Below are 24,297 nucleotides of genomic sequence, written 5' to 3' on the forward strand. Positions count from 1 at the left end.
CCCCATTACCCCCCCTGTAGACCCCATTCACCCCCCATATCCCCCATTAATCCCCCCATAGACCCCATTCACCCCCATCGACCCCATTACCCCCCATAGACCCCATTCACCCCCCCATATCACACCCTGTAGACCCTATTGACCCCCCCATAGACCCCATTACCCCCCCATAGACCCCATTACCCCCCATAGACCCCATTAACCCCCCCATAGACCCCATTGACTCCCCCATTGACACCCCCATACCCCCCATTATACCTCCCCCCATCTCTTAAAGTGCCCCCCACCCCCCATTAACCCCCTTTATGTCGTGTGTGTCCCCCCCCCCACCCCACAGCGGGCGAGCTGGTGAGCATTGGCCAATTGGCAGCCCTGGCCCAGCGCCCCGGGGGGGTCACCCCCGGGGGTGGGGGTGGGGGCACCCCAGGAGGAGGGGGTGGGGGTGGGGGGGCCAAGCCCCTCACCCTCCAGCTCCAAGGCAGCAAATTGACCCTGGCGGCCCCCCCACTGCGACACTTGGCGCTGGCCGCCCCCCCCCGCGGCCTCCCACGTGAGTCTATGGGGGTGGACATCCCCCCCACACACCCACTTTGGAATGGGGTCGTCCTATGGGGGGGGCTTGGGTTGAATGGGGGAACCCATTGGGATGAATGGGGATGGATCCCCCCCTTTTGGAATGGGATCATCCATGGGGGGGGGCTTCGGTTGAATGGGGATGATTCCCCCCCCCCCCCACTTTGGAATGGGATCGTCCATGGGGGGGGCTTGGGTTGAATGGGGATGATTCCCCCCCCCCACTTTGGAATGGGATTGTCCATGGGGGGGCTTGGGTTGAATGGGGGAACCCATTGGGATGAATGGGGATGGACCCCCCCCACTTTGGAATGGGATCGTCCATGGGGGGGGCTTGGGTTGAATGGGGGAACCCATTGGGATGTATGGGGGTGATTCCCCCCCCCCCCCCCTTTTGGAATGGGATCGTCCATGGGGGGGGGCTTGGTTTGAATGGGGGAACCCATTGGGTTGAATGGGGATGGACCCCCCCCACTTTGGAATGGGATCGTCCATGGGGGGCGCTTGGGTTGAATGGGGCAGCCCATTGGGATGAATGGGGATGGACCCCCCCTCCCCCCTTTGGAATGGGATCGTCCATGGGGGGGGCTTGGGTTGAATGGGGGAAGCCATTGGGATGAATGGGGATGTTCCCCCCCCCCCCCGTTTTGGAATGGGATCGTCCATGAGGGCGGGGCTTGGGTTGAATGGGGGAACCCATTGGGATGAATGGGGATGGATCCCCCCACATTAGAATGGGATCGTCCATTGGGGGGGGCTTGGGTTGAATGGGGATGATCCCCCCCCCCACTTTGGAATGGGATTGTCCATTGGGGGGCCTTGGGTTGAATGGGGGAACCCATTGGGATGAATGGGGATGGACCCCCCCCCCTGCTTTGGAATGGGATCGTCCATGGGGGGGCTTGGGTTGAATGGGGGAACCCATTGGGATGAATGGGGGTGAATGTATTTTTTAGGGTATTTTTGGTGTATTTTGGGGTGTTTTGGGTTACTTTAGCGTATTTTGGGGTGGTTTTGGTGTTGTTTAGGGTACTTTGGGTTATTTTGGTGTGTTTTGGTGTGTTTTTGTTGTTTTTTGGTGTTTTTTGGTGTATTTTGGGGTGTTTTGGTGTATTTTGGGCTGGTTTTGTTTTTTTTTTGTGTATTTTGGTGTATTTTGGGGTGTTCTGGGTTATTTTGGGGTGTTTTGGTGTATCTTGGTGTGGTTTTGGTGTATTTTGGTGTATTTTGAGGTGTTTTGGGTTATTTTAGGCTATTTTGGGGTGGTTTTGGTGTTTTGTTAGGGTATTTTTGGGGTATTTGGGGGTGTTTTGGTATATTTTGGGGTGTTTTGGGTTATTTTGGTGTTTTTAGGTGTGTTTTGGTATTTTTTTGAGATGTTTTGGGTTATTTTATGCAATTTTGGGGTGGTTTTGGTGGTTTTTTGGGTATTTTGGGGTGTTTTGGTGTATTTTTGGGGTGTTTTGGTGTATTTTGGGGTGGTTTGGGTTATTTTGGTTGTTTTTTGGTGTATTTTGGTGTATTTTGAATTGTTTTGGGTTATTTTAGGCTATTTTGGGGTGGTTTTGGTGTTTTTTAGGGACTTTTGGGGGTATTTTGGGGTGTTCTTGTTTTTTGGTGTATTTTGGGGTGTTTTGGGTTATTTTAGGCTATTTTTGGGTGGTTTGGTGTTTTTTGGGGGTATTTTTGGGTGGTTTTGGGGCGTTTTGGGGGTATTTTGGGGTGGTTTTGGGGTGCCCCTGACCCCCCCTTTTTGTGTCCCCCCCCCATAGGTAACGTGGTTCACCTGGTGGCCGCTGGGGGGCAGAGCCCCCTCCTGGGCCCCCCCGCCCAGGTCACGCTCCTGGCGCCCGTCGCCCCTCCCCCGCCCCCCAGCGGGGGGGCCCCCCCCGGGAACCCCCCCCAGGGCCCCCCCACCCTGGGGCTCCCCATCGCCACCGCGCAAGGTAAGGAGCCCCCCCCCCCCATTGAGCCCCATTGAACCCCATTGAGCCCCATTGACCTCCCATTGAGCCCCATTGATCCCCATTGACTCCCGTTGACCCCCATTGACTCCCATTGACCCCCATTGACACCCTTTAACCCCCATTGCCCCCCATTGTCCCCCCATTGACCCCCACTGAGCATCCATTGACCCCCTATTGTCCCTCGTTGACTCCCAGTGGGTGCGAGTTGCCCCCCCATTGACTTCCATGGAGCCCCATTGACTCTCATTGACCCCCATTACCCCCATTGACTCCCATTGACCCCCATTGACCCCCATTGACTCCCATTGACTCCCATTGACTCCCGACTCCCATTGACTCCCTTTGCCCCCATTGACTCCCATTGACCCCCATTGATCCCCATTGACTCCCATTGACCCCCATTGACTCCCATTGACTCCCATTGACTCCCATTGACTCCCATTGCCCCCCATTGACTCTCATTGACCCCCATTGACTCCCATTGCCCCCCATTGACTCTCATTGACCCCCATTGACCCCCATTGACTCCCATTGACCCCCATTGACTCCCATTGGCCCCCATTGACTCCCATTGACTCCCATTGACCCCCATTGACTCCCATTGACCCCCATTACCCCATTGACTCCCATTGACCCCAGTTGACCCCCATTGACTCCCATTGACTCCCATCGACCCCCATCGACCCTCATTGACCTCAGTGACCCCCATTGACCCCCATTGACCCCCATTGACCCCCATTGACTCCCATTGACTCCCATTGACCCCCAACTCCCATTGACTCCATTGACTCCCATTGACCCCCATTGACCCCCATTGACTCCCATTGACTCCTATTGACTTTCATTGACCCCCATTGACTCCCATTGACTCCCATTGACTCCTATTGACTGTCATTGACCCCCATTGACTCCCATCGACCCCCATTGACCCCCATTGACTCCCATTGCCTCCCATTGACCCCATTGACTCCCATTGCCCCCTATTGACTCCCATTGGCTCCCATTGACTCCCATTGCCCCCATTGACTCCCATTGACCCCCATTGACTCCCATTGACTCCCATTGACCCCCATTGACTCCTATTGACTTTCATTGACCCCCATTGACTCCCATTGACTCCCATTGGCCCCCATTGACTCCCATCGACCCCCATTGACCCCCATTGACTCCCATTGACTCCCATCGACCCCCATTGCCCCCATTGACTCCCATTGACCCCCATTGACTCCCATCGACCCCCATTGACCCCCATTGACTCCCATTGACCCCCATTGCCCCCCATTGACTCCCATTGGCCCCCATTGACTCCCATTGACTCCCATTTCCCCCCCATTGACTCCCATTGGCTCCTATTGACTCCCATTGACTCCCATTGACCCCCATTGACTCCCATTGACACCTATTGCCTCCCATTGACCCCCATTGACCCCCATTGACTCCCATTGATCCCCATTACCCCCCATTGACTCCCATTGCCCCCCATTGCCCCCATTGACTCCCATTGACTCCCATTGACCCCCGACTCCCATTGACTCCCATTGACTCCCATTGACCCCCATTGACTCCCATTGACTCCCATTTCCCCCTATTGACTCCCATTGGCCCCCATTGACTCCCATTGACCCCCATTGACTCCCATTGATCCCCATTGGCCCCTATTGACTCCCATTGACTCCCATTGCCCCCCATTGACTCCCATTGACCCCCATTGCCCCCATTGACTCCCATTGCCTCCCATTGACCCCCATTGACTCCCATTGACTCCCATTTCCCCCTATTGACTCCCATTGGCCCCCATTGCCTCCCATTGACCCCCATTGACTCCCATTGATCCCCATTGGCCCCTATTGACTCCCATTGACCCCCATTGCCCCCATTGACTCCCATTGACCCCCATTGACTTTCATTGACTCCCATCGACTCCCATTGACCCCCATTGACCCCCATTGACTCCCATTGACCCCCATTGACCGCCGTTGACCCCCATTGACTCCCATTGCCCCCCATTGGTTGCTCACTCTATCTCTCTCCCCTCCCCCTCTCCCCCCCCCCAGTGCCGGCGCCGTTGGTGAACAGCGGGGGGGTGGTGAAGATCGTGGTGCGCCCCGCCCCCACCCCTGCCCCACCCCCGCCCCCCCCCCGCGACGGCCTCAGCGCCCCTCCCCCACCCCCTGCCCCACCCCCCCGGCCCCTGCTCCGGGTGCTGCCCGCCGGGACCGAGCTCGTGGGTGAGTGCCAGCACCCATGGGTGCTCCCCTTGAACCCCTATGGGTGCCCCCTTGAACCCCTATGGGTGCTCCCCTTGAACCCCTATGGGTGCTCCCCTTGAACCCCTATGGGTGCTCCCCTTGAAACCCTATGGGTGCCCCCTTGAACCCCTATGGGTGCCCCCAACCCCTATGGGTGCCCCCATGAACCCCTATGGGTGCCCCCCTTGAAACCCTATGGGTGCCCCTGACCCCTATGGGTGCTCCCCTTGACCCCCTATGGGTGCTCCCCTTGAAACCCTATGGGTGCCCCTGACCCCTATGGGTGCTCCCCTTGAACCCCTATGGGTGCTCCCCTTGAATCCCTATGGGTGCCCCTGACCCCTATGGGTGCTCCCTTGAACCCCTATGGGTGCCCCCCTTGAACCCCTATGGGTGGCTCCTTGAACTCCTATGGGTGCCCCCCTTGAACCCCTATGGGTGCTCCCCTTGAACCCCTATGGGTGCCCCTGACCCCTATGGGTGCTCCCTTGAACCCCTATGGGTGCCCCCCTTGAACCCCTATGGGTGCCCCCCTTGAACCCCTATGGGTGCTCCCCTTGAACCCCTATGGGTGCCCCCTTGAACCCCTATGGGTGCTCCCCTTGAACCCGTATGGGTGCTCCCCTTGAACCCCTATGGGTGCCCCCCTTGAACCCCTATGGGTGCCCCCCTTTAGCCCCTATGTGTTCCCCCAGCCCCTATGGGTGCCCCTAACCCCTATGGGTGCCCCCCAGCACCCATAGGTGCCCCCCCTCCCCCCATTGACGACCCCCCATTGACCCCCCTTTTTCTCTCTCTCTCTCCCCCCTCCCCCCCCCCCAGCCCCTCCCCCCATCGTCCCCGTCGCCGCCCCTCCCCCCCCAGCCCAACCCCCTCCCCCCCCCCAGCGCGAGGAGCCCGAGGGGCCGATGGCCCCCAGCCCCCCACCCCCCCAAGCCCCTCCCCCCCCACCCCCCCCAGCACCCACCCCCCCTCCCCCACCCCGACCCCCCCCAAGGAGGCAGCCCCCACCCCCACCACGGTCGCCCTTTTACCTGGTGAGTAATGGGGGGGGGGGGGATGGGGGGGGGGAGGGGGGCCCCCATGGGTGGGGGTGGGGGGGGCACCCATTCCCATTGGAATCCATGGGGCCAAGGGAATGGGTGGGGAGAGGGAGGGGGTTGGGTACCAGGGATGCTATGGGGGGGGGGGGTATGGCAGCCAATGGGGTGCGTTCTCCCCCATTGATCCCCACTGAGCCCCATTGAGCCCCATTGACTCCCATTGACTCCCATTGACCCCTGCTGACCCCCATTGACCCCCATTGACTTCCGTTGTCCCCCATTGACTCCTATTGACCCCCATTGCTCCCCATTGACCCTCATTGACTCCCATTGACCCTCATTGACCCCCATTGACCCCCATTGACTTCCATTGTCCCCCATTGCCCCCCATTGACCCCCATTGACCCCCATTGACTTCCATTGTCCCCCATTGCCCCCCATTGACCCCCATTGACCCATTGATCCCCATTGGTCCCATTGACACCCGTTGAACCTCATTGACTCCCATTGACCCCATTCACCCCCATTGACTTCCATTGACCCCCATTGACTTCCGTTGTCCCCCATTGACCCCCATTTACCCTCACTGACTCCCATTGACCCCCATTGACCCATTGATCCCCATTGGTCCCATTGACCCCCATTGACTTCCATTGCCCTTCACTGACTCCCATTGACCCTCGTTGACTCCCATTGACCCCTATTGACTTCCGTTGTCCCCCATTGACCCCCATTGACCCTCATTGATTCCCATTGACCCCCATTGACCCATTGATCCTCGTTGGTCCCATTGACACCCGTTGAACCTCATTGACTCCCATTGACCCCCACTGGCTCCCATTGACCCCTACTGACTTCCATTGACCCTCATTGACTCCCATTGACCCCCATTGACTTCTGTTGTCCCCCACTGATTCCCATTGACCCTCATTGACTCCCATTGACCCATTTATCCCCGTTGGTCCCATTGACACCCGTTGAACCTCATTGACTCCCATTGACCTTCATTAACTCCCATTGACCTTCATTGACTCCCATTGACCCCCATTGACCCATTGATCCCCATTGGTCCCATTGACACCCATTGAACCTCATTGATTCCCATTGACCCCCACTGACTCCCATTGACCCCTACTGACTCCCATTGACCCCCATTGACCCCCATTGGCTCCCATTGACCCCCACTGACTCCGATTGCCCCCCATTGCCCCCCATTGACCCCCATTGCCTTCCCTTGCCCCCTTGATCGCTCTGACCCCCATTGCCCACCCCATAGGAATCCTTGGAGGCCAAACGGAGCCGGGGCCGCTCGGAGCGCCTGGAGCGGCTGCTGCGCCTCAACGAGCTCCGCTGCGGCCTCGGCCCCATCTACGGCACCGAGGTGTTGGGGGCCTGCACCCTGACCCCCAACCCGCCCCCCCCGGGGGGGGCCCTGGCCCGCGCCCAGCTCAGCCCCCCCGAGCGCCTGCAGCAGCTCCAGCCCCTGCTCGACAGGTCCTAGACTTGGGGGGCAATGGGGTTGGGGGGGGTCCAATGGGTGGGGGGGGCAATGGGGTTGAGGGGGGGTCCAATGGGTGGGGGGTAATGGGGTTGGGGGGGGGTCCAATGGGTGGGGGGGGCAATGGGGTTGGGGGGGGTCCAATGGGTGGGGGGGGTCCAATGGGTGGGGGGCAATGGGGTTGGGGGGGGTCCAATGGGTTTGGGGGGTCCCAATGGGGTTGGGGGGGTCCAATGGTTGGGGGGCAATGGGGTTGAGGGGGGGTGGCAATGGGTGGGGGGCAATGGGGTTGGGGGGGTCCAATGGGTGGGGGGCAATGGGGTTGGGGGGGGGTCCGATGGGTGGGGGGCAATGGGGTTGGGGGGGGTCCAATGGGTTTGGGGGGTCCCAATGGGGTTGGGGGGGTCCAATGGGTGGGGGGGGCAATGGGGTTGAGGGGGGGGGTCCAATGGGTGGGGGGCAATGGGGTTGATGGGGGGGGTTCAATGGGTGGGGGGCAATGGGGTTGAGGGGGGGTCCAATGGGTGGGGGGGGTCCAATGTGTGGGGGGCAATGGGGTTGGGGGGGTCCAATGGGTTTGGGGGGTCCAATAGGTGGGGGGGGCAATGGGGTTGAGGGGGGGGTCCGATGGGTGGGGGGGGCAATGGGGTTGGGGGGGGATTCAATGGGTGGGGGGTAATGGGGTTGGGGGGGGGGGTCCAATGGGTGGGGGGCAATGGGGTTGGGGGGGGGGGTGGGGGGCAATGGGGTTGGGGGGGGGGTCCAATGTGGGGGGGTCCAATGTGTGGGGGGCAGTGGGGTTGGGGGGGGTCCAATGGGTTTGGGGGGTCCCAATGGGGTTGGGGGGGTCCAATGGTTGGGGGGCAATGGGGTTGAGGGGGGGGTGGCAATGGGTGGGGGGCAATGGGGTTGGGGGGGTCCAATGGGTGGGGGGCAATGGGGTTGAGGGGGGGTCGAATGGGTGGGGGGGGCAATGGGGTTGGGGGGGGGTCCAATGGGTGGGGGGCAATGGGGTTGGGGGGGTCCAATGGGTGGGGGGCAATGGGGTTGGGGGGGGGTCCAATGTGTGGGGGGCAGTGGGGTTGGGGGGGGTCCAATGGGTTGGGGGGTAATGGGGTTGAGGGGGTCGGTCCAATGGGTGGGGGGCAATGGGGTTGGGGGGGGTCCAATGGGTGGGGGGTAATGGGGTTGAGGGGGTCGGTCCAATGGGTGGGGGGCAATGGGGTTGAGGGGGGGGTCCAGTGGGTGGGGGGCAATGGGGTTGGGGGGGGTGTCCGATGGGTGGGGGGGCAATGGGGTTGAGGGGGTCCAATGGGTGGGGGGGGCAATGGGGTTGGGGGGGTCCAATGGGTGGGGGGGGTCCAATGTGTGGGGGGCAATGGGGTTGGGGGGGGTCCAATGGGTTTGGGGGGTCCCAATGGGGTTGGGGGGGTCCAATGGGTGGGGGGGCAATGGGGTTGATGGGGGGTCCAGTGGGTGGGGGGGGCAATGGGGTTGAGGGAGGGGTCCAATGGGTGGGGGGGGCAATGGGGTTGAGGGGTGGGTCCAATGGGTGGGGGGCAATGGGGTTGAGGGGGGGGTCCGATGGGTTGGGGGCAATGGGGTTGAGGGGGGGTCCAGTGGGTTTAGGGGATCCCAATGGGGTTGGGGGGGTCCAATGGATGGGGGGGGCAATGGGGTTGAGGGGGGTCCAATGGGTGGGGGGCAATGGGGTTGGGGGGGGTCCAATGGGTGGGGGGGGCAATGGGGTTGAGGGGGGGTCCAATGGGTGGGGGGCAATGGGGTTGGGGGGGGTGTCCGATGGGTGGGGGGGCAATGGGGTTGAGGGGGTCCAATGGGTGGGGGGGGCAATGGGGTTGGGGGGGTCCAATGGGTGGGGGGCAATGGGGTTGAGGGGGTCCAATGGGTGGGGGGCAATGGGGTTGAGGGGGGGGTCCAATGGTTTTAGGGGGTCCCAATGGGGTTGGGGGGGGTCCAGTGGGTTTAGGGGGGTCCCAATGGTGTTGGGGGGAGTCCAATGGGGTTGGGAGCATCCCAATGGGTCCAGTGGGGTTTTGGGGGGGATCCAATGGGTTTAGGGGGTCCCAATGGGGTTGGGAGGGTCCAATGGGGTTGGGAGCATCCCAATAGGTCCAGTGGGGTTTTGGGGGGGGATCCAATGGGTTTCGGGGGGTCCCAGTGGGTTTGGGATGGTCCAATAGGTATGAATGGGTCCTAGTGGGTTTGGATGGGTCCCAGTGGGTTTCAATGGGTCCTAATGGGTCTGAATGGGTCCCAATGGGTTTCAATGGGTCCCAATGGGTTTGGATGGGTCCCAATGGGTTTGGATGGGTCCCAATGGGTCCAGTGGGTTTGGATGGGTCCAATGGGTTCGGATGGGTGTCAATGGGTCCAATGGGTTCGGATGGGTCCCAGTGGGTCTCAATGGGTTTCAATGGGTCCAATGGGTTTGGATGGGTCTTCAGTGGGTTTGAATGGGTCCAATGGGTTTGGATGGGTCCCAATGGGTCCATTGGGTTTCAATGGGTCCCAATGGGTTTGGATGGGTCCAATGGGTCCAATGGGTTTCAATGGCTCCCAATGACTCCCAATGGTCCCAATGGGTTTCAATGGGTCCCAATGGGTTTCAATGGGTCCAATGGGTTTCAGTGGGTCCCAATGGGTTTCAATGTGTCCCAATGGGTCCCAATGGCTCCCAATGGGTTTCAATGGCTCCCAATGGGTCCCAATGGCTCCCAATGGGTCCCAATGGGTCCAATGGGTTCAGATGGGTCCCAATGGGTTTCAAGGGTCCCAATGGGTTTCAATGGGTCCCAATGGGTTTCAATGGCTCCCAATGGGTCCAATGGGTTTCAATGGGTCCCAATGGCTCCCAATGGGTTTCAGTGGGTCCCAGTGGCTCCCAATGGGTCCAATGGATCCCAATGGGTTTCAGTGGGTCCCAATGGCTCCCAATGGGTCCAATGGGTCCCAATGGCTCCCAATGGGTCTCAATGGCTCCCAATGGGTCCAGTGGCTCCCAATGTGTCCCAATGGGTCCAGCTGGCTCCATTCCCTTTATTGGGGGGTGTTTTCCCAACATATCCCCCCCCCTTCCAGGTTCATCTTCGTGCTGCCCCCAGTGCAAGCTCGGGGCCTGTCCCTGCACAGCGCCCGCCCCCCGCCATGGCGGCTGCGCCAATGGGCGCTGCTGGAGCAGCGGCTGTGCCAGGAGCTGGCCCTAAACGGGGGGGACCCCCCCCCCACCACCACCACCACCACCACCATCACCACCACCCCATCACTGCATCCCCACGGCAACAACAGCAACGACGGCGTGGGGGGGGCAGCGGCGGCGGGGGACGTCCCATCAGCTTCCCATAGGGAGACGTCCTATGGGGCAGGGGGGGCGGCGGGGGGGAGGGATGGGGGGTATGGGGATGCTCGTCAGCATAGGGAGACCTTGCATCGGTTGCTGAGGCCGTGGGGCACACATTTCCCTGATCGGAGGCTGGTGCAGTATGATTGTGGTAAGGGGGGGTGGGGGGGGATGGGGGGCGATGGGGTGATGGGGGGCAATGGGGTGATGGGGGTCAATGGGGTAATGGGGGTAAGGGGGGTGATGGGGGTCAATGGGGTGATGGGGGTCAGTGGGGTAATGGGGGTGATTGGGGTCAATGGGGTAATAGGGGTCAATGGGGTGATGGGGGTCAATGGGGTAATGGGGTAATGGGGGTCAATGTGGTGATGGGGGGTAAGGGGAGTGAGGGGGTAGTGGGGGTGATGGGGGTCAATGGGGTGATGGGGGTAATGGGGTGATGGGGATCAGTGGGGTGATGGGGGTGATGGGGGTCAATGGGGTGATGGGGGTCAATGGGGTAATGGGAGTAATGGGGTGATGGGGGTCAGTGGGGTGATGGGGTTTTGGGGGTAATGGGGTGATGGGGTTCAGTGGGGTAATGGGGGTCAATGGGGTGATGGGGGTCAATGGGGGTGATGGGGTAATGGGGGTGATGGGGGTCAATGGGGTGATGGGGGTCAATGGGGTAATGGGAGTAATGGGGTGATGGGGGTCAGTGGGGTGATGGGGTTTTGGGGGTAATGGGGTGATGGGGGTCAGTAGGGCGATGGGGGTCAATGGGGTGATGGGGGTCAATGGGGTAATGGGGGTTAGTGGGGTGATGGGGTATATGGGGGTGATGGGGTAATGGGGGTGATGGGGGTCAATAGAGTTATGGGGTAGTGGAGGTGATGGGGGTCAATGGGGTGATGAGGGTAATGGGGTGATGGGGGTCAGTGGGGTGATGGGGGTCAGTGGGGTGATGGGGTATATGGGGTGATGGAGTAATGGGGGTGATGGGGTAATGGGGGTCAATGGGGTAAGGGGGGTCAATGGGGTAAGGGGGGTTGATGGGGGTAATGGGGGTCAATGGGGTAATGGGGTTCAGTGGGGTGATGGGGGTCAATGGGGTAATGGGTGTCAATGGGGTAGTGGCGGTAAGGGGGGTGATGGGGGTCAATGGGGTAATGGGGTAATGGGGGTAATGGGGTTCAATGGGGTGATGCTCTTGACAATGCTTTAATGATGCCCCATTGATCTCTCATTGCTACCTTCATTGATCCCACTTTGATCCCCCATTGCTACCCCGTTGATCCCCCATTGCTCCCCCCCTTCTGCCCCACTGCTCCCCCCCACCACCGCCCCACACTGACCCCTATATCTCCCCCTTTCCCTGCAGGCAAGCTGCAGACCCTGGACGTGCTGCTGCGGCGCCTCAAGGCGGGCGCCCACCGGGTGCTCATCTTCACGCAGATGACGAGGATGCTCGACGTCCTCGAGCGCTTCCTCACCTACCACGGCCACATCTACCTGCGCCTGGACGGCAGCACCCGCGTCGAGCAGCGCCAGGTACCACTTGGGGGGCGCCCCATAGCGTGGTGGGGGGGGGTAAAGGGGGCGAGCGGCAGCATCACGGCAATGGGAAAGCATCCTCGAGGGATCCAGGGCATCCTGGTACCCAGGGGTTGCCATGGAGCTGCATCCCTGTGGGGCCAGAGGGATCTGGAGCATCTTGGTACCCAAGTGGTACCCAGGGGTTGCCATGGAGCTGCATCCCTATTGGTCCATAGGGATCCAGAGCATCCTGGTACCCAAGTGGTACCCAAGCATCCCCATTGGGATGCATCCCTATGGGGCCAGAGGGATCCGGAGCATCCTGGTACCCAAGCGTCCCCATTGAGATGCATCCATATGGGGCCAGAGGGATCCGGAGCATCCCGGTACCCAGGTAGTACCCAGGGGTTGCCATGAAGCTGCATCCCTATTGGTCTAGAGGGATCCAGAGCATCCTGGTACCCAAGTGGTACCCAAGCATCCCCATTGGGATGCATCCCAATGGGGCCATAGGGATCCAGAGCATCCTGGTACCCAAGGAGCATCCTGGAGCATCCTGGTACCCAAATGGTACCCAAGTGGTACCCAAGGAGCATCCTGGTCCCCAGTTGGTCCCCAAGGAGCATCCTGCTCCCCAATTGGTACCCAAATGGTACCCAAAGAGCATCCTTGTCCCCAAGGAGCATCCTGCTCCCCAGTTGATCCCCAAGGAGCATCCTTACCCCTAATTGGCCCCCAAGGAGCATCCTGCTCCCCAGTTGGTACTCAAGGAGCATCCTAGAGCATCCTGCTCCCCAGTTCGTCCCCAAGGAGCATCCTGCTCCCCAGTTGATCCCCAAGGAGCATCCTGCTCCCCAATTGGTACCCAAGAAGCATCCTGCTCCCCAAATGGTCCCCAAGGAGCATCCTTGCCCCTGATTGGCCCCGAAGGAGCATCCTGCTCCCCAAATGGTACCCAAGGAGCATCCTTGCCCCTGATTGGCCCCGAAGGAGCATCCTGCTCCCCAAATGGTACCCAAGGAGCATCCTGCTCCCCAATTGGTACCCAAGGAGCATCCTAGAGCATCCTGCTCCCCAATTGGTACCCAAGGAGCATCCTGCTCCCCAGTTGGTCCCCAAGGAGCATCCTTGCCCCTAATTGGCCCCGAAGGAGCATCCTGCTCCCCAAATGGTACCCAAGGAGCATCCTGCTCCCTAATTGGCCCCGAAGGAGCATCCTGCTCCCCAATTGGCCCCCAAGGAGCATCCTGGTCCCCAAATGGTACCCAAATGGTACCCAAGGAGCATCCTAGAGCATCCTGCTCCCCAATTGGTGCCCAAGGAGCATCCTAGAGCATCCTGCTCCCCAATTGATCCCCAAGAAGCATCCTGCTCCCCAAATGGTACCCAAGGAGCATCCTAGAGCATCCTGCTCCCCAATTGGTACCCAAGGAGCATCCTAGAGCATCCTGCTCCCCAATTGGTACCCAAGGAGCATCCTGGTCCCCAAATGGTACCCAAATGGTACCCAAGGAGCATCCTAGAGCATCCTGCTCCCCAATTGGTCCCCAAGGAGCATCCTAGAGCATCCTGCTCCCCAATTGGTACCCAAGGAGCATCCTGGTCCCCAGATGGTACCCAAATGGTCCCCAAATTGTACCCAAGGAGCATCCTAGAGCATCCTGCTCCCCAATTGGTACCCAAGGAGCATCCTGGTCCCCAAATGGTACCCAAATGGTACCCAAAGAGCATCCTTGTCCCCAAGGAGCATCCTGCTCCCCGGTTGGTACCCAAGAAGCATCCTGCTCCTCAATTGTTCCCCAAGAAGCATCCTGCTCCTCAATTGGCCCCCAAGGAGCATCCTTGCCCCCGATTGGTACCCAAGGAACATCCTGCTCCCCAATTGATCCCCAAAGAGCATCCTGCTCCCCAATTGGTACCCAAGGAGCATCCTTGCCCCCAATTGGTACCCAAGGAGCATCCTGGTCCCCAAATGGTACCCAAATGGTACCCAAAGAGCATCCTTGTCCCCAAGGAGCATCCTGCTCCCCAATTGGTACCCAAGGAGCATCCTGCTCCCCAAATGGTCCCCAAATGGTACCCAAAGAGCATCCTTGTCCCCAAGGAGCATCCTGCTCCCCAAATGGTACCCAAGGAGCATCCTTACCCCTAATTGGCCCCCAAGAAGCATCCTGCTCCCCAGTTGGTCCCCAAGGAGCATCCTGCTCCCCAAATGGTACCCAAGGAGCATCCTGCTCCCCAAATGGTACCCAAATGGTCCCCAAATGGTACCCAAGGAGCATCCTAGAGCATCCTGCTCCCCAAATGGTACCCAAGGAGCATCCTGGTCCCCAAATGGTACCCAAGGAGCATCCTAGAGCATCCTGCTCCCCAATTGCCCCCTAAGAACCATCCTTACCCCCACATGCTCCCCCCTTAAGATCCCATTGGGGAGCCTCATGCCACCAGTGCCCTCCCCCCTCTCCCCTCCCCCCTCTCCCCTCCCCCACCCAAGGCCCTGATGGAACGCTTCAACGCGGACCGGCGCATCTTCTGCTTCATCCTTTCGACGCGGAGCGGAGGCGTGGGGGTGAACCTGGCCGGGGCGGACACCGTGGTCTTCTACGACAGCGATTGGAACCCGACCATGGACGCGCAGGCGCAGGATCGGTGCCATCGCATCGGCCAGACCAGGGACGTGCATATCTATAGGTGGGGATGGGTGATGGGGGGTGATGGGGAGGGTGGGGGGTATGGGGGGTGTGGGGGGTATGGGGGGTGTGGGGGTGATATGGGGGGGTATGGGGGGTATGGGGGGTGTGGGGGTTATGGGGGGTGTGGGGGTATTGGGTTATGGGGGATATGGGGGGTGTGGGGGGTTATGGGGGTATGGGGGTATTGGGTTATGGGGGGTGTGGGGGGTATGGGGCGTGTGGGGGGGTATGGGGGGTGTGGGGGTATTGGGTTATGGGGAATATGGGGGGTGTGGGGGTAATGGGGGTTATGGGGGGTATGGGGGTATTGGGTTATGGGGGATATGGGGGGTATGGGGGGTTATGGGGGTATGGGGGTATTGGGTTATGGGGGATATGGGGGGTGTGGGGGGTATGGGGCGTGTGGGGGGGTATGGGGGGTGTGGGGGTATTGGGTTATGGGGGGTGTGGGGGTATTGGGTTATGGGGGGTTTAGGGGGTGTGGGGGTTATGGGGGGTATGGGGGGTGTGGGGGTATTGGGGGTATGGGGGATGTGGGGGGTATGGGGTTATGGGGAATATGGGGGTTTGGGGGTAATGGGGGGTGTGGGGGGGTATGGGTGGTGTGGGGGTATGGAGGTATGGGGGGTGTGGGGGTATTGGGTTATGGGGGGTATGGGGGGTGTGGGGGTTATGGGGGGTGTGGGGGTATTGGGTTATGGGGGATATGGGGGGTGTGGGGGGTTATGGGGGTATGGGGGTATTGGGTTATGGGGGGTGTGGGGGGTATGGGGCGTGTGGGGGGGTATGGGGGGTGTGGGGGGGGTTATAGGGGGTGTGGAGGGTGTTGGGGTATGGGGGGTGTGGGGGGGTATGGGGGGTGTGGGGGTAATGGGGGATGTGGGGGGTGTGGGGGTATTGGGTTATGGGGGGTGTGGGGGTATTGGGGGTATGGGGGGTGTGGGGGGGTATTGGGATATGGGGGATATGGGGCATATGGGGGGTGTGGGGGTATTGGGGGTTATGGGGGGTGTGGGGGTTATTGGGTTATGGGGGTATGGGGGTATTGGGTTATGGGGGGTGTGGGGGGTGTGGAGGTATTGGGTTATGGGGGATATGGGGGGGGTGGGGGTATTGGGGGTGTGGGAGGTGTGGGGCTATGGGGGGTATGGGGAGCTATGGGTCCTTAATGGCCATGGGGAGGTATGGGGCTATGGGAGCTATGGGAGGGTATGGGGTTATGGGGCTATGGGGGGTATGGGGCATGTGGGGGTTTGGGGGTATTGGGTTATGGGGGGTGTGGGGGTATGGGGGGTGTGGGGCGTGTCAGGGTGGGGGGGGTATGGGGGGTGGGGGGGGATATGTGGGTTATGGGGAGCTATGGGTACTTAATGGCTATGGGAAACTATGGGGCTATGGGAGCTATGGGAGGGTATGGGGCTATGGGGGGTGTGGGGGTTTTGGGGGTGTGGGGGATATTGGGGTATTGGGGGTATGGGGGGTGTGGGGGTATTGGGGTATGGGGGGTGTGGGGCTATGAGGGGTGTGGGGGGTATGGGGGTAATGGGTTATGGGGAGTATGGGGGAGCTATGAGGCTATGGGGAGCTATGGGTTCTTAATGGCCATGGGGACCTAAGGGGCTGTGGGCCTATGGGAGCTATAGGGGTATGGGGGAGGTATGGGGAGCTATGGGGAAATATGGGGGTATGGGGCCTATGGGGCAGTATGGGGAGATATTTTGCTGTGGGGAGTTACAGGTCAATGGGAGTCTATGGGGAGCTATGGGGAGCTATGGCGCTATGGGAAAGCTCTGGGACTTTGGGATCCTATGGGGGAGCTGTGCGGCTATGGGGGGACTATGGGGGCTATGGGGGAGCTATGGGGCTATGGGGAGCTGTGGGGCTATGGGGACCTATGGGTCCATGGGGAGCTATGGTCAATGAGGCGGCTATGGGGAGCTGTGATTTCATGGGAGGCTATGTGTCATTGGGGAGCTATGGGTCGATGGGGAGCTGTGGGTCTATGGGGGAGCTATGGGTCGCTGTGGGGCTATAGGGAGCTATGGCTCCATGGGTTTCTATGGGTCACTGGGGAGCTATGGGTCAATGGGTCGCTGTGGGCCTATGGGGAGCTATGGCTCCATGGGTTTCTATGGGTCAGTGGGGTCCTTTTGGTCGATGGGGACCTATAGATCAATGGGGAGCTCTGGGTCCTTTGGGATCTATGAGTCAATGGGGAGCTATGGGGCCCTATGGGTCGGCTGCCCCCCAGGCTCATCAGCGAGCGCACGGTGGAGGAGAACATCCTGAAGAAGGCCAATCAGAAACGGATGTTGGGGGACATGGCCATCGAGGGGGGCAACTTCACCACGGCCTACTTCAAACAGGTACCACAGCATCCCATGGGACCTGCATCCCTATTGGTCCGTAGGGATCCAGAGCATCCTGGTACCCAGGTGGTACCCAAGGGTTGCCATGGAGCTGCATCCCTATTGGTCCATAGGGATACGGAGCATCCTGGTACCCAAGGGTTGCCATGGAGCTGCATCCCTATTGGTCCATACGGATCCAGAGCATCCCGGTACCCAGGGGTTGCCATGGAGCTGCATCCCTATTGGTCCGTAGGGATCCAGAGCATCCCGGTACCCAAGTGGTACCCAAGGGGGTCCCAATGGTCCCGCATCCCTATGGGTCCTTGGAGCATCCTGGTACCCAAATGATCCCCAAGCTGCATCCCAGAGCATCCCTATGGATCCACATCCATGGGGGGGGTCCCATTGTGTCCCCCCCTTACTCCTGACCCCCAACCTCCCCTCTCTGCCCCATAGCAAACCATCCGGGAGCTCTTTGACATGGCCCCAGAGGAGCCGGGCCGGGACAAGGAGCGCGATGGGGATGGGGGTCCCGAGGAGGACGAGGACCCGGCGGCCACGCGCCGGACCCACATCCTGGAGCAGGTGGGGAGGCGGCGCCCCATAGATACCCCCATGGAGCCCCGTTGACCTCCATTGAGCCCCATGGAGTCCATAGAACCCCATTGACCTCTATTGAGCTCCGTTGACCCCATAGAGCCCCATTGACCCCATGGAGGCCCATTGATCTCCATTGAGCCCCATTGACCCCCATGGAGCCCCATTGACCCCCATGGAGCCCCATTGACCTTCATTGAGCCCCGTTGACTCCATGGAGCCCCATTGACCTCCATTGACCCCCATGGAGGCCCATTGACCTCCATTGAGCCCCGTTGACTCCATGGAGCCCCATTGATCGCGTGGACCCCATTGACCCCCATTGCACCACATAGAGCCCCATTGACCCCATGGAGCCCCATTGACCCCATAGAGCCCCATTAACCCCATGGAGGCCCATTGACCCCCATGGAGCCCCATTGACCCCCATGGTGGCCCATTGACCTCCATTGAGCCCCGTTGACCCCCATGGAGCCTCATTTAGTCCATAGATTCCCATTGACCCCCATGGAGCCCCATTGACCCCATAGAGCCCCATTGACCCCATGGAGTCCCAGTGACCTCCATTGAGCCCCGTTGACCCCTATGGAGCCCCATTGACCTCCATTGAGCCCCATTGATCGTGTGGACCCCATTGACCCCCATAGAGCCCCATTGACCCCATAGAACCCCATTGCACCCCACTGACCCCCATGGAGCCCCATTGACCCCCATGGAGCCCTGTTGACTCCATGGAGCCCCATTGATCGTGTGGACCCCATTGACCCCCATTGCACCACATAGAGCCCCATTGACCCCCATTGACCCCATTGCACCCCATTGACCCCCATTGACCCCATGGAGGCCCATTGACCCCCGTTGCACCACATAGAGCCCCATTGACCCTCATAGACCTCAGAGCCCCACTGAGCCCCATTGCACCCCACAGAGCCCCATTAACCGCATTGTCCCCCATTGCCCTCCATTGACCCCATAGAGCGCCATTGACTCCCATTGACTCCCGTTGCCCCCCATTGACCCCATAGAGCCCCATTGACTCGAGTTGCCCCCCATTGCACCCCATTGACCCCCATAGAGCCCCATTGACCCCATTGCACGCCACTGACCCCCATTGCCCCCCACTGACCCCATAGAGCCCCAATAACCGCATTGCCCCCAATTGAGCCCATAGATCCCCATTGACTCCCCTTGCCCCCCATTGACCCCCATAGAGCCCCATTGCCCCCAGTGACCCCCTTTGCCCCCCACTGACCCCATAGAGCCCCAATGACTGCATTGCCCCCAATTGAGCCCATAGATCCCCTTTGACTCCCCTTGCCCCCCATGGACCCCCATAGAGCCCCATTGACCCCATTACACCCCAGTGACCCCCATTGCCCCCCACTGATCCCATAGAGCCCCATTGACCCCATTGCCCCCCATTGAGCCCCATTGCCCCCCCCCAGGCCCTGTGTGGGGCAGAGGACCCCGAGGACATCCGGGCGGCGTCGCAGGCCCGGGCCGAGCGCGTGGCGGCCATGGCCGAGTTCAGCGAGAGCCTGAGCCCGGAGGAGGAGCTCTCCAAGGCCGAGCAGGAGATCGCGGCCCTCGTGGGGCAGGTAAGGGGGCAGTGGGGGGCAATGGGAGTCAATGGGGGTCAATGGGAGTCAATGGGGGTCAATGGAAGTCAATGGGAGTCAATGGAAATCAGTGGCGGTCAATGAAGGTCAGTGGGGGTCAGTGGAAGTCAGTGGGTGTCAATGGGGTCAATGGGAGTCAATGGGGTCAATGGGAGTCAATGAGGATCAAGGGGTCAATGGGTGGCAATGGGGGTCAATGGGAGTCAATGGGGGTCAATGGGAGTCAATGGGGGGTCAATGGGGGTCAATGGTGGTTAATGGAAGTCAACAGGGTCAGTGGGGGTCAATGGGAGCCAATGGGGGTCAATGGGGAATAATGGGAGTCAATGGGGGTCAATGGGAGTCAATGGGGGTCAATGGCGGTCAATGGGGGTCAATGGGAGTCAGTGGGGCCAATGGAAGTGAATGGGAGTCAATGGGGGTCAATTAAGGTCAATGGAAGTCAATGGGAGTCAATGGGGCCAATGGGAGTCAATGAGGATCAAGGGGGTCAATGGGTGGCAATGAGGGATCAATGGGGGTCAATGGAAGTCAATGGGGGTCAATGGGAGTCAATGGAAGTCAATGGGGGTCAATGGGAGTCAATGGGGATCAATGGGAGTCAATGGGTGCCAATGGGGGTCAATGGGGGTCAATGGGTGCCAATGGGGGTCAGTGGGAGTCAATGGGGGTCAATGGGAGTCAATGGGGGTCAATGGGAGTCAATGGGTGCCAATGGGGGTCAATGGGAGTCAATGAAAGTCAATGGGAGTCAATGAGGGTCAATGGGAGTCAATGGGTGCCAATGGGGGTCAATGGGAGTCAATGGGGGTCAATGGGTGCCAATGGGGGTCAATGGGAGTCAATGGGGGTCAATGGGAGTCAATGGGGGATCAATGGGAGTCAATGGGGATCGATGGGGCTCCATGGGGCTGGCGGGGGCCTGCTTATGGGGCTGTGCCCCATAGCGTGACCCCCCACTGCCCCCCTTGGCAGCTGACCCCCATCGAGCGCTACGCCATGAACTTCCTGGAGGCCTCCCTGGAGGACGTGAGCCGCGAGGAGCTCAAGCAGGCCGAGGTGTGGGGCTGGACCCAGAGGGGCTGCTATGGGGCGGGGGAGGCCATAGGGGGCCTTGCTATGGGGCTGGAGGCATAGGGTGTAGGGGGTTTGGGGAGCCAATAGGGGGCTTGCGATGGGGCTGGACCAATAGGGGCTGTTGTGGGGTTGGGGCACCCATAGGGATGCTTCTATGGGGCTGGATCCATAGGGTTTGCTATGGGGCAGGGGCAACCGTAGGGGTCTGTTTGTGGGGCAGGGTCTCCCCCTATGGGCCCCTCTATGGGGCAGTGTCTCATCTATGGGGCAGAGTCTCCCCTATGGGTCTTTCTATAGGGCCAGGTCTCACCTATGGGCCCTTCTATGGGGCAGGCCCCCCTCTATGGGTCTCTCTATGGCGCCAGTCTCCCCTGTGGCCCCCGCTATGGGTCCTGGTCTCCTCTATGGGGCCCTCTATGGGTCAGGGCTTCCCCTTTGTGTCTCTCTATGGGGCAGGCCCCACCCTTAGGGGTCTCTCTATGGGGCCTAGGGTCCCTCTATGGGGCAGGCTCTCATCAATGGGGCAGGGACTCCCATATGTGTCTCTCTACGGGTTCCTCTATGTTGCCAGGTCTTCTCTATGGGCCCCTCTATGGGGCAGGCTCCCATCTATGGGGCAGGGACTCCCATGTGTCTCTCTATGGGTCAGGCTCTCATCTATGGGGCAGGGACTCCCATTATGTGTATCTCTATGGGTCAGGCTCTCATCTATGGGGCAGGGACTCCTATATGTGTATCTCTATGGGTCAGGCTCTCATCTATGGGGCAGGGACTCCCATATGTGTCTCTCTATGGGTCAGGCTCTCATCTATGGGGCAGGGACTCCCATATGTGTCTCTCTATGGGTCAGGCTCTCATCTATGGGGCAGGGACTCCCATATGTGTCTCTCTATGGGTCAGGCTCTCATCTATGGGGCAGGGACTCCCATATGTGTCTCTCTATGGGTCAGGCTCTCATCTATGGGGCAGGGACACCCATATGTGTCTCTCTATGGGTCAGGCTCTCATCTATGGGGCAGGGACACCCATATGTGTCTCTCTATGGGTCAGGCTCTCATCTATGGGGCAGGGACTCCCATATGTGTCTCTCTGTGGGTTCCTCTATGGGGCCGGCTCTCATCTATGGGGCAGGGACACCCATATGTGTTTCTCCATGGGTCAGGCTCTCATCTATGGGGCAGGGACTCCCATATGTGTATCTCTATGGGTCAGGCTCTCATCTATGGGGCAGGGACACCCATATGTGTCTCTCTATGGGGCCGGCTCTCATCTATGGGGCAGGGACTCCCATATGTGTCTCTCTATGGGTCAGGCTCTCATCTATGGGGCAGGGACTCCCATATGTGTCTCTCTATGGGTCAGGCTCTCATCTATGGGGCAGGGACTCCCATATGTGTCTCTCTATGGGGCCGGCTCTCATCTATGGGGCAGGGACTCCCATATGTGTCTCTCTGTGGGTTCCTCTATGGGGCCGGCTCTCATCTATGGGGCAGGGACTCCCATATGTGTCTCTCCATGGGTCAGGCTCTCATCTGTGGGGCAGGGACTCCCATATGTGTCTCTCTATGGGTCAGGCTCTCATCTATGGGGCAGGGACTCCTATATGTGTATCTCTATGGGTCAGGCTCTCATCTATGGGGCAGGGACTCCCATATGTGTCTCTCTATGGCTCAGGCTCTCATCTATGGGGCAGGGACTCCCATATGTGTCTCTCTATGGGTCAGGCTCTCATCTATGGGGCAGGGACTCCCATATGTGTCTCTCTATGGGTCAGGCTCTCATCTATGGGGCAGGGACTCCCATATGTGTATCTCTATGGGTCAGGCTCTCATCTATGGGGCAGGGACTCCCATATGTGTCTCTCTATGGGCTCCTCTATGGGTCAGGCTCTCATCTATGGGGCAAGGACTCCCATATGTGTCTTTCTATGGGTCAGGCTCTCATCTATGGGGCAGAGACTCCCATATGTGTCTCTCTATGGGCCCCTCTATGGGTCAGGCTCCCATCTGTGGGGCAGGGACTCCCATATGTGTCTCTCTATGGGTCAGGCTCTCATCTATGGGGCAGAGGCTCCCATATGTGTCTCTCTATGGGCTCCTCTATGGGTCAGGCTCTCATCTATGGGGCAGGGACTCCCGTATGTGTCTCTCTATGGGTCGGGCTCTCATCTATGGGGCAGGGACACCCATATGTGTCTCATCTATGGGGCCGTCTCTCATCTATGGGGCAGGCCCCACCCTTAGGGGGGGTTCTCCCTATGGGTCCAGCCCCACATCCGTGTTCCCCGCCCCATAGGAACAAGTGGAGGCGGCCCGGAAGGACATCGACCAGGCCAAGGGCGTTGGGGGCCGCTTCCGGTTGCCCCCCCAAGACGAAGAGGAAGAGGAGGAAGAGGAGGGGCCAAAGGCGGAAGTGGGCGGAGCCAGCAGCGGGGGCGTGGCCGACGACGGAGGGGGCGTGACCCGGAAGCCCCGCAAACCTCGGGCCCCTCCCCCTTCCCTTCCCCCTCCCCCCCCTTCCCTCCCCCCTCCCCCTCCCCCGGGGGCCGAGCGCACCCGCGCCAGTCTGCGCCTGCGCGGGGCGCGCGCCCCGATGACGTCACCGCCGGCCACGCCCGGCCACGCCCCGCCCCCCCCCGCCCCCGACGGGGAAACGCCCGCGGTGACGTCACCGCCCCCCACCCCTCCCCCGCCCCCTTCCCCACCACCTCCCCCTCCCCCACCTCCCGCCGAGGCGGAAGTGACGTCACCGCCCTCCCCCCCACCCCCTTCCCCTCCCCCCGCACCGCCTCCTCCTTCCCCTCCCCCACCGGCACCGCCGTTACCGGATGCTCCTCCCCCACCTCCTTCCCCTCCCCCCCCTCCTCCTCCTCCTCCTCCTTCCCCTCCCCCTGTGACGTCACCCCCTCGCCCCGCCCCCCGCCGCCGACGCAGCGCTGACGTCGAAATACGTCAGAGCCGCGGGCCCGGCCCCGCCGCCAAGGTCCTGAGGCAACTTCCGGGCCGCCTCGTTACCGTCCTCGAAGCCCCGCCCCTTCCGCCCCTTTCCCGCCATTCCCCTTCCTCCCCCTCCCCCACCCCGCGCCGTCGTCGCCGTCGCCCCGCCCCTTCCCTTGACCCCTCCCCCTCCCCTCCCCTCCCCCCCAAGCGCCGCCGGGGGCGGCCCCCTAAGCGGAGGGGCGTGGCCTCCCGGCGACGACGTCACCCTGGCCCCGCCCACCCCGCCGACCCCAACCCGACCAATCAGCGCCGCCCACGACGTCACCGCCGTCGCCGCGGCCGCCCTTCCCGAACCACTTCCGGTCCCGTCACTTCCGGTCCCTCCCCATCGCCCTTCCCCCCCCAAAAGCGCCGTCGCGGCCGCCCCCCCAAGCGGTCCCCGCCTTCCCCCAGCCCCTCCCCCCCTCCCCCTCCTCCAAGCCCCTCCCCCACCACCACCCCCACCGCCCCTCCCCCACCGCGCAGCACCCGCCGCCACCCCTCGGCCCCGCTCTTGGCCCCCCTCGAGAGGGAACCCGGGAGGCGGCACCGGAAGCGGGGGGAGGGGGAGGGGGGAAGCGGTGGTGTTGCCCCTCCCCCACCACCCTCTCAGCCCCCACCCCCACCCAAGCGGCGCCGCGCGGAGCCCCCCCGCAGGACCCAACCCCCGCGGCGCTGCGCGGATGGGGGAGGGGCGGGGGGGAGGGGCCGCAAGGTCAAGACGTGACCCCGGAAGTTGGGTTTTGGGTTTGGGACCCGTCCCCTCCCCCACCCATCCC

General features: G+C 60.9%; 2 protein-coding genes and 1 long non-coding RNA gene across 3 annotated transcripts; all 3 read left to right on the forward strand.

Moving 5' to 3' along the window:
• Nucleotides 1-337: 337 nt before the first annotated feature.
• Nucleotides 338-5,503, forward strand: LOC134155942 (helicase SRCAP-like; the record flags this gene model as incomplete). The annotated part of the gene is made up of 4 exons (XM_062603597.1): nucleotides 338-550; nucleotides 2,346-2,519; nucleotides 4,595-4,768; nucleotides 5,466-5,503. Coding segments are annotated over 4 exons (599 nt in total), but the record flags the coding sequence as incomplete, so codon positions are not given.
• Nucleotides 5,504-5,766: 263 nt separating this feature from the next.
• Nucleotides 5,767-10,568, forward strand: LOC134155943 (uncharacterized). The gene is made up of 3 exons (XR_009961778.1): nucleotides 5,767-5,826; nucleotides 7,109-7,326; nucleotides 10,430-10,568. It is a non-coding gene; the product is annotated as an uncharacterized LOC134155943 (long non-coding RNA).
• A 177-nt stretch (nucleotides 10,569-10,745) lies between these two features.
• On the forward strand, nucleotides 10,746-24,245 carry LOC134155944 (helicase SRCAP-like; the record flags this gene model as incomplete). The annotated part of the gene is made up of 9 exons (XM_062603598.1): nucleotides 10,746-10,839; nucleotides 12,049-12,218; nucleotides 14,698-14,894; nucleotides 17,148-17,262; nucleotides 17,704-17,832; nucleotides 19,290-19,442; nucleotides 20,439-20,522; nucleotides 22,836-22,997; nucleotides 23,688-24,245. Coding segments are annotated over 9 exons (1,662 nt in total), but the record flags the coding sequence as incomplete, so codon positions are not given.
• Nucleotides 24,246-24,297: the final 52 nt, after the last annotated feature.

The sequence above is a fragment of the Pezoporus occidentalis genome, unplaced genomic scaffold, assembly GCF_034315485.1.
Source record: "Pezoporus occidentalis ecotype Australia unplaced genomic scaffold, CSIRO_AGI_Poc_V1 ctg801, whole genome shotgun sequence".
Lineage (NCBI taxonomy): Eukaryota > Metazoa > Chordata > Aves > Psittaciformes > Psittacidae > Pezoporus > Pezoporus occidentalis.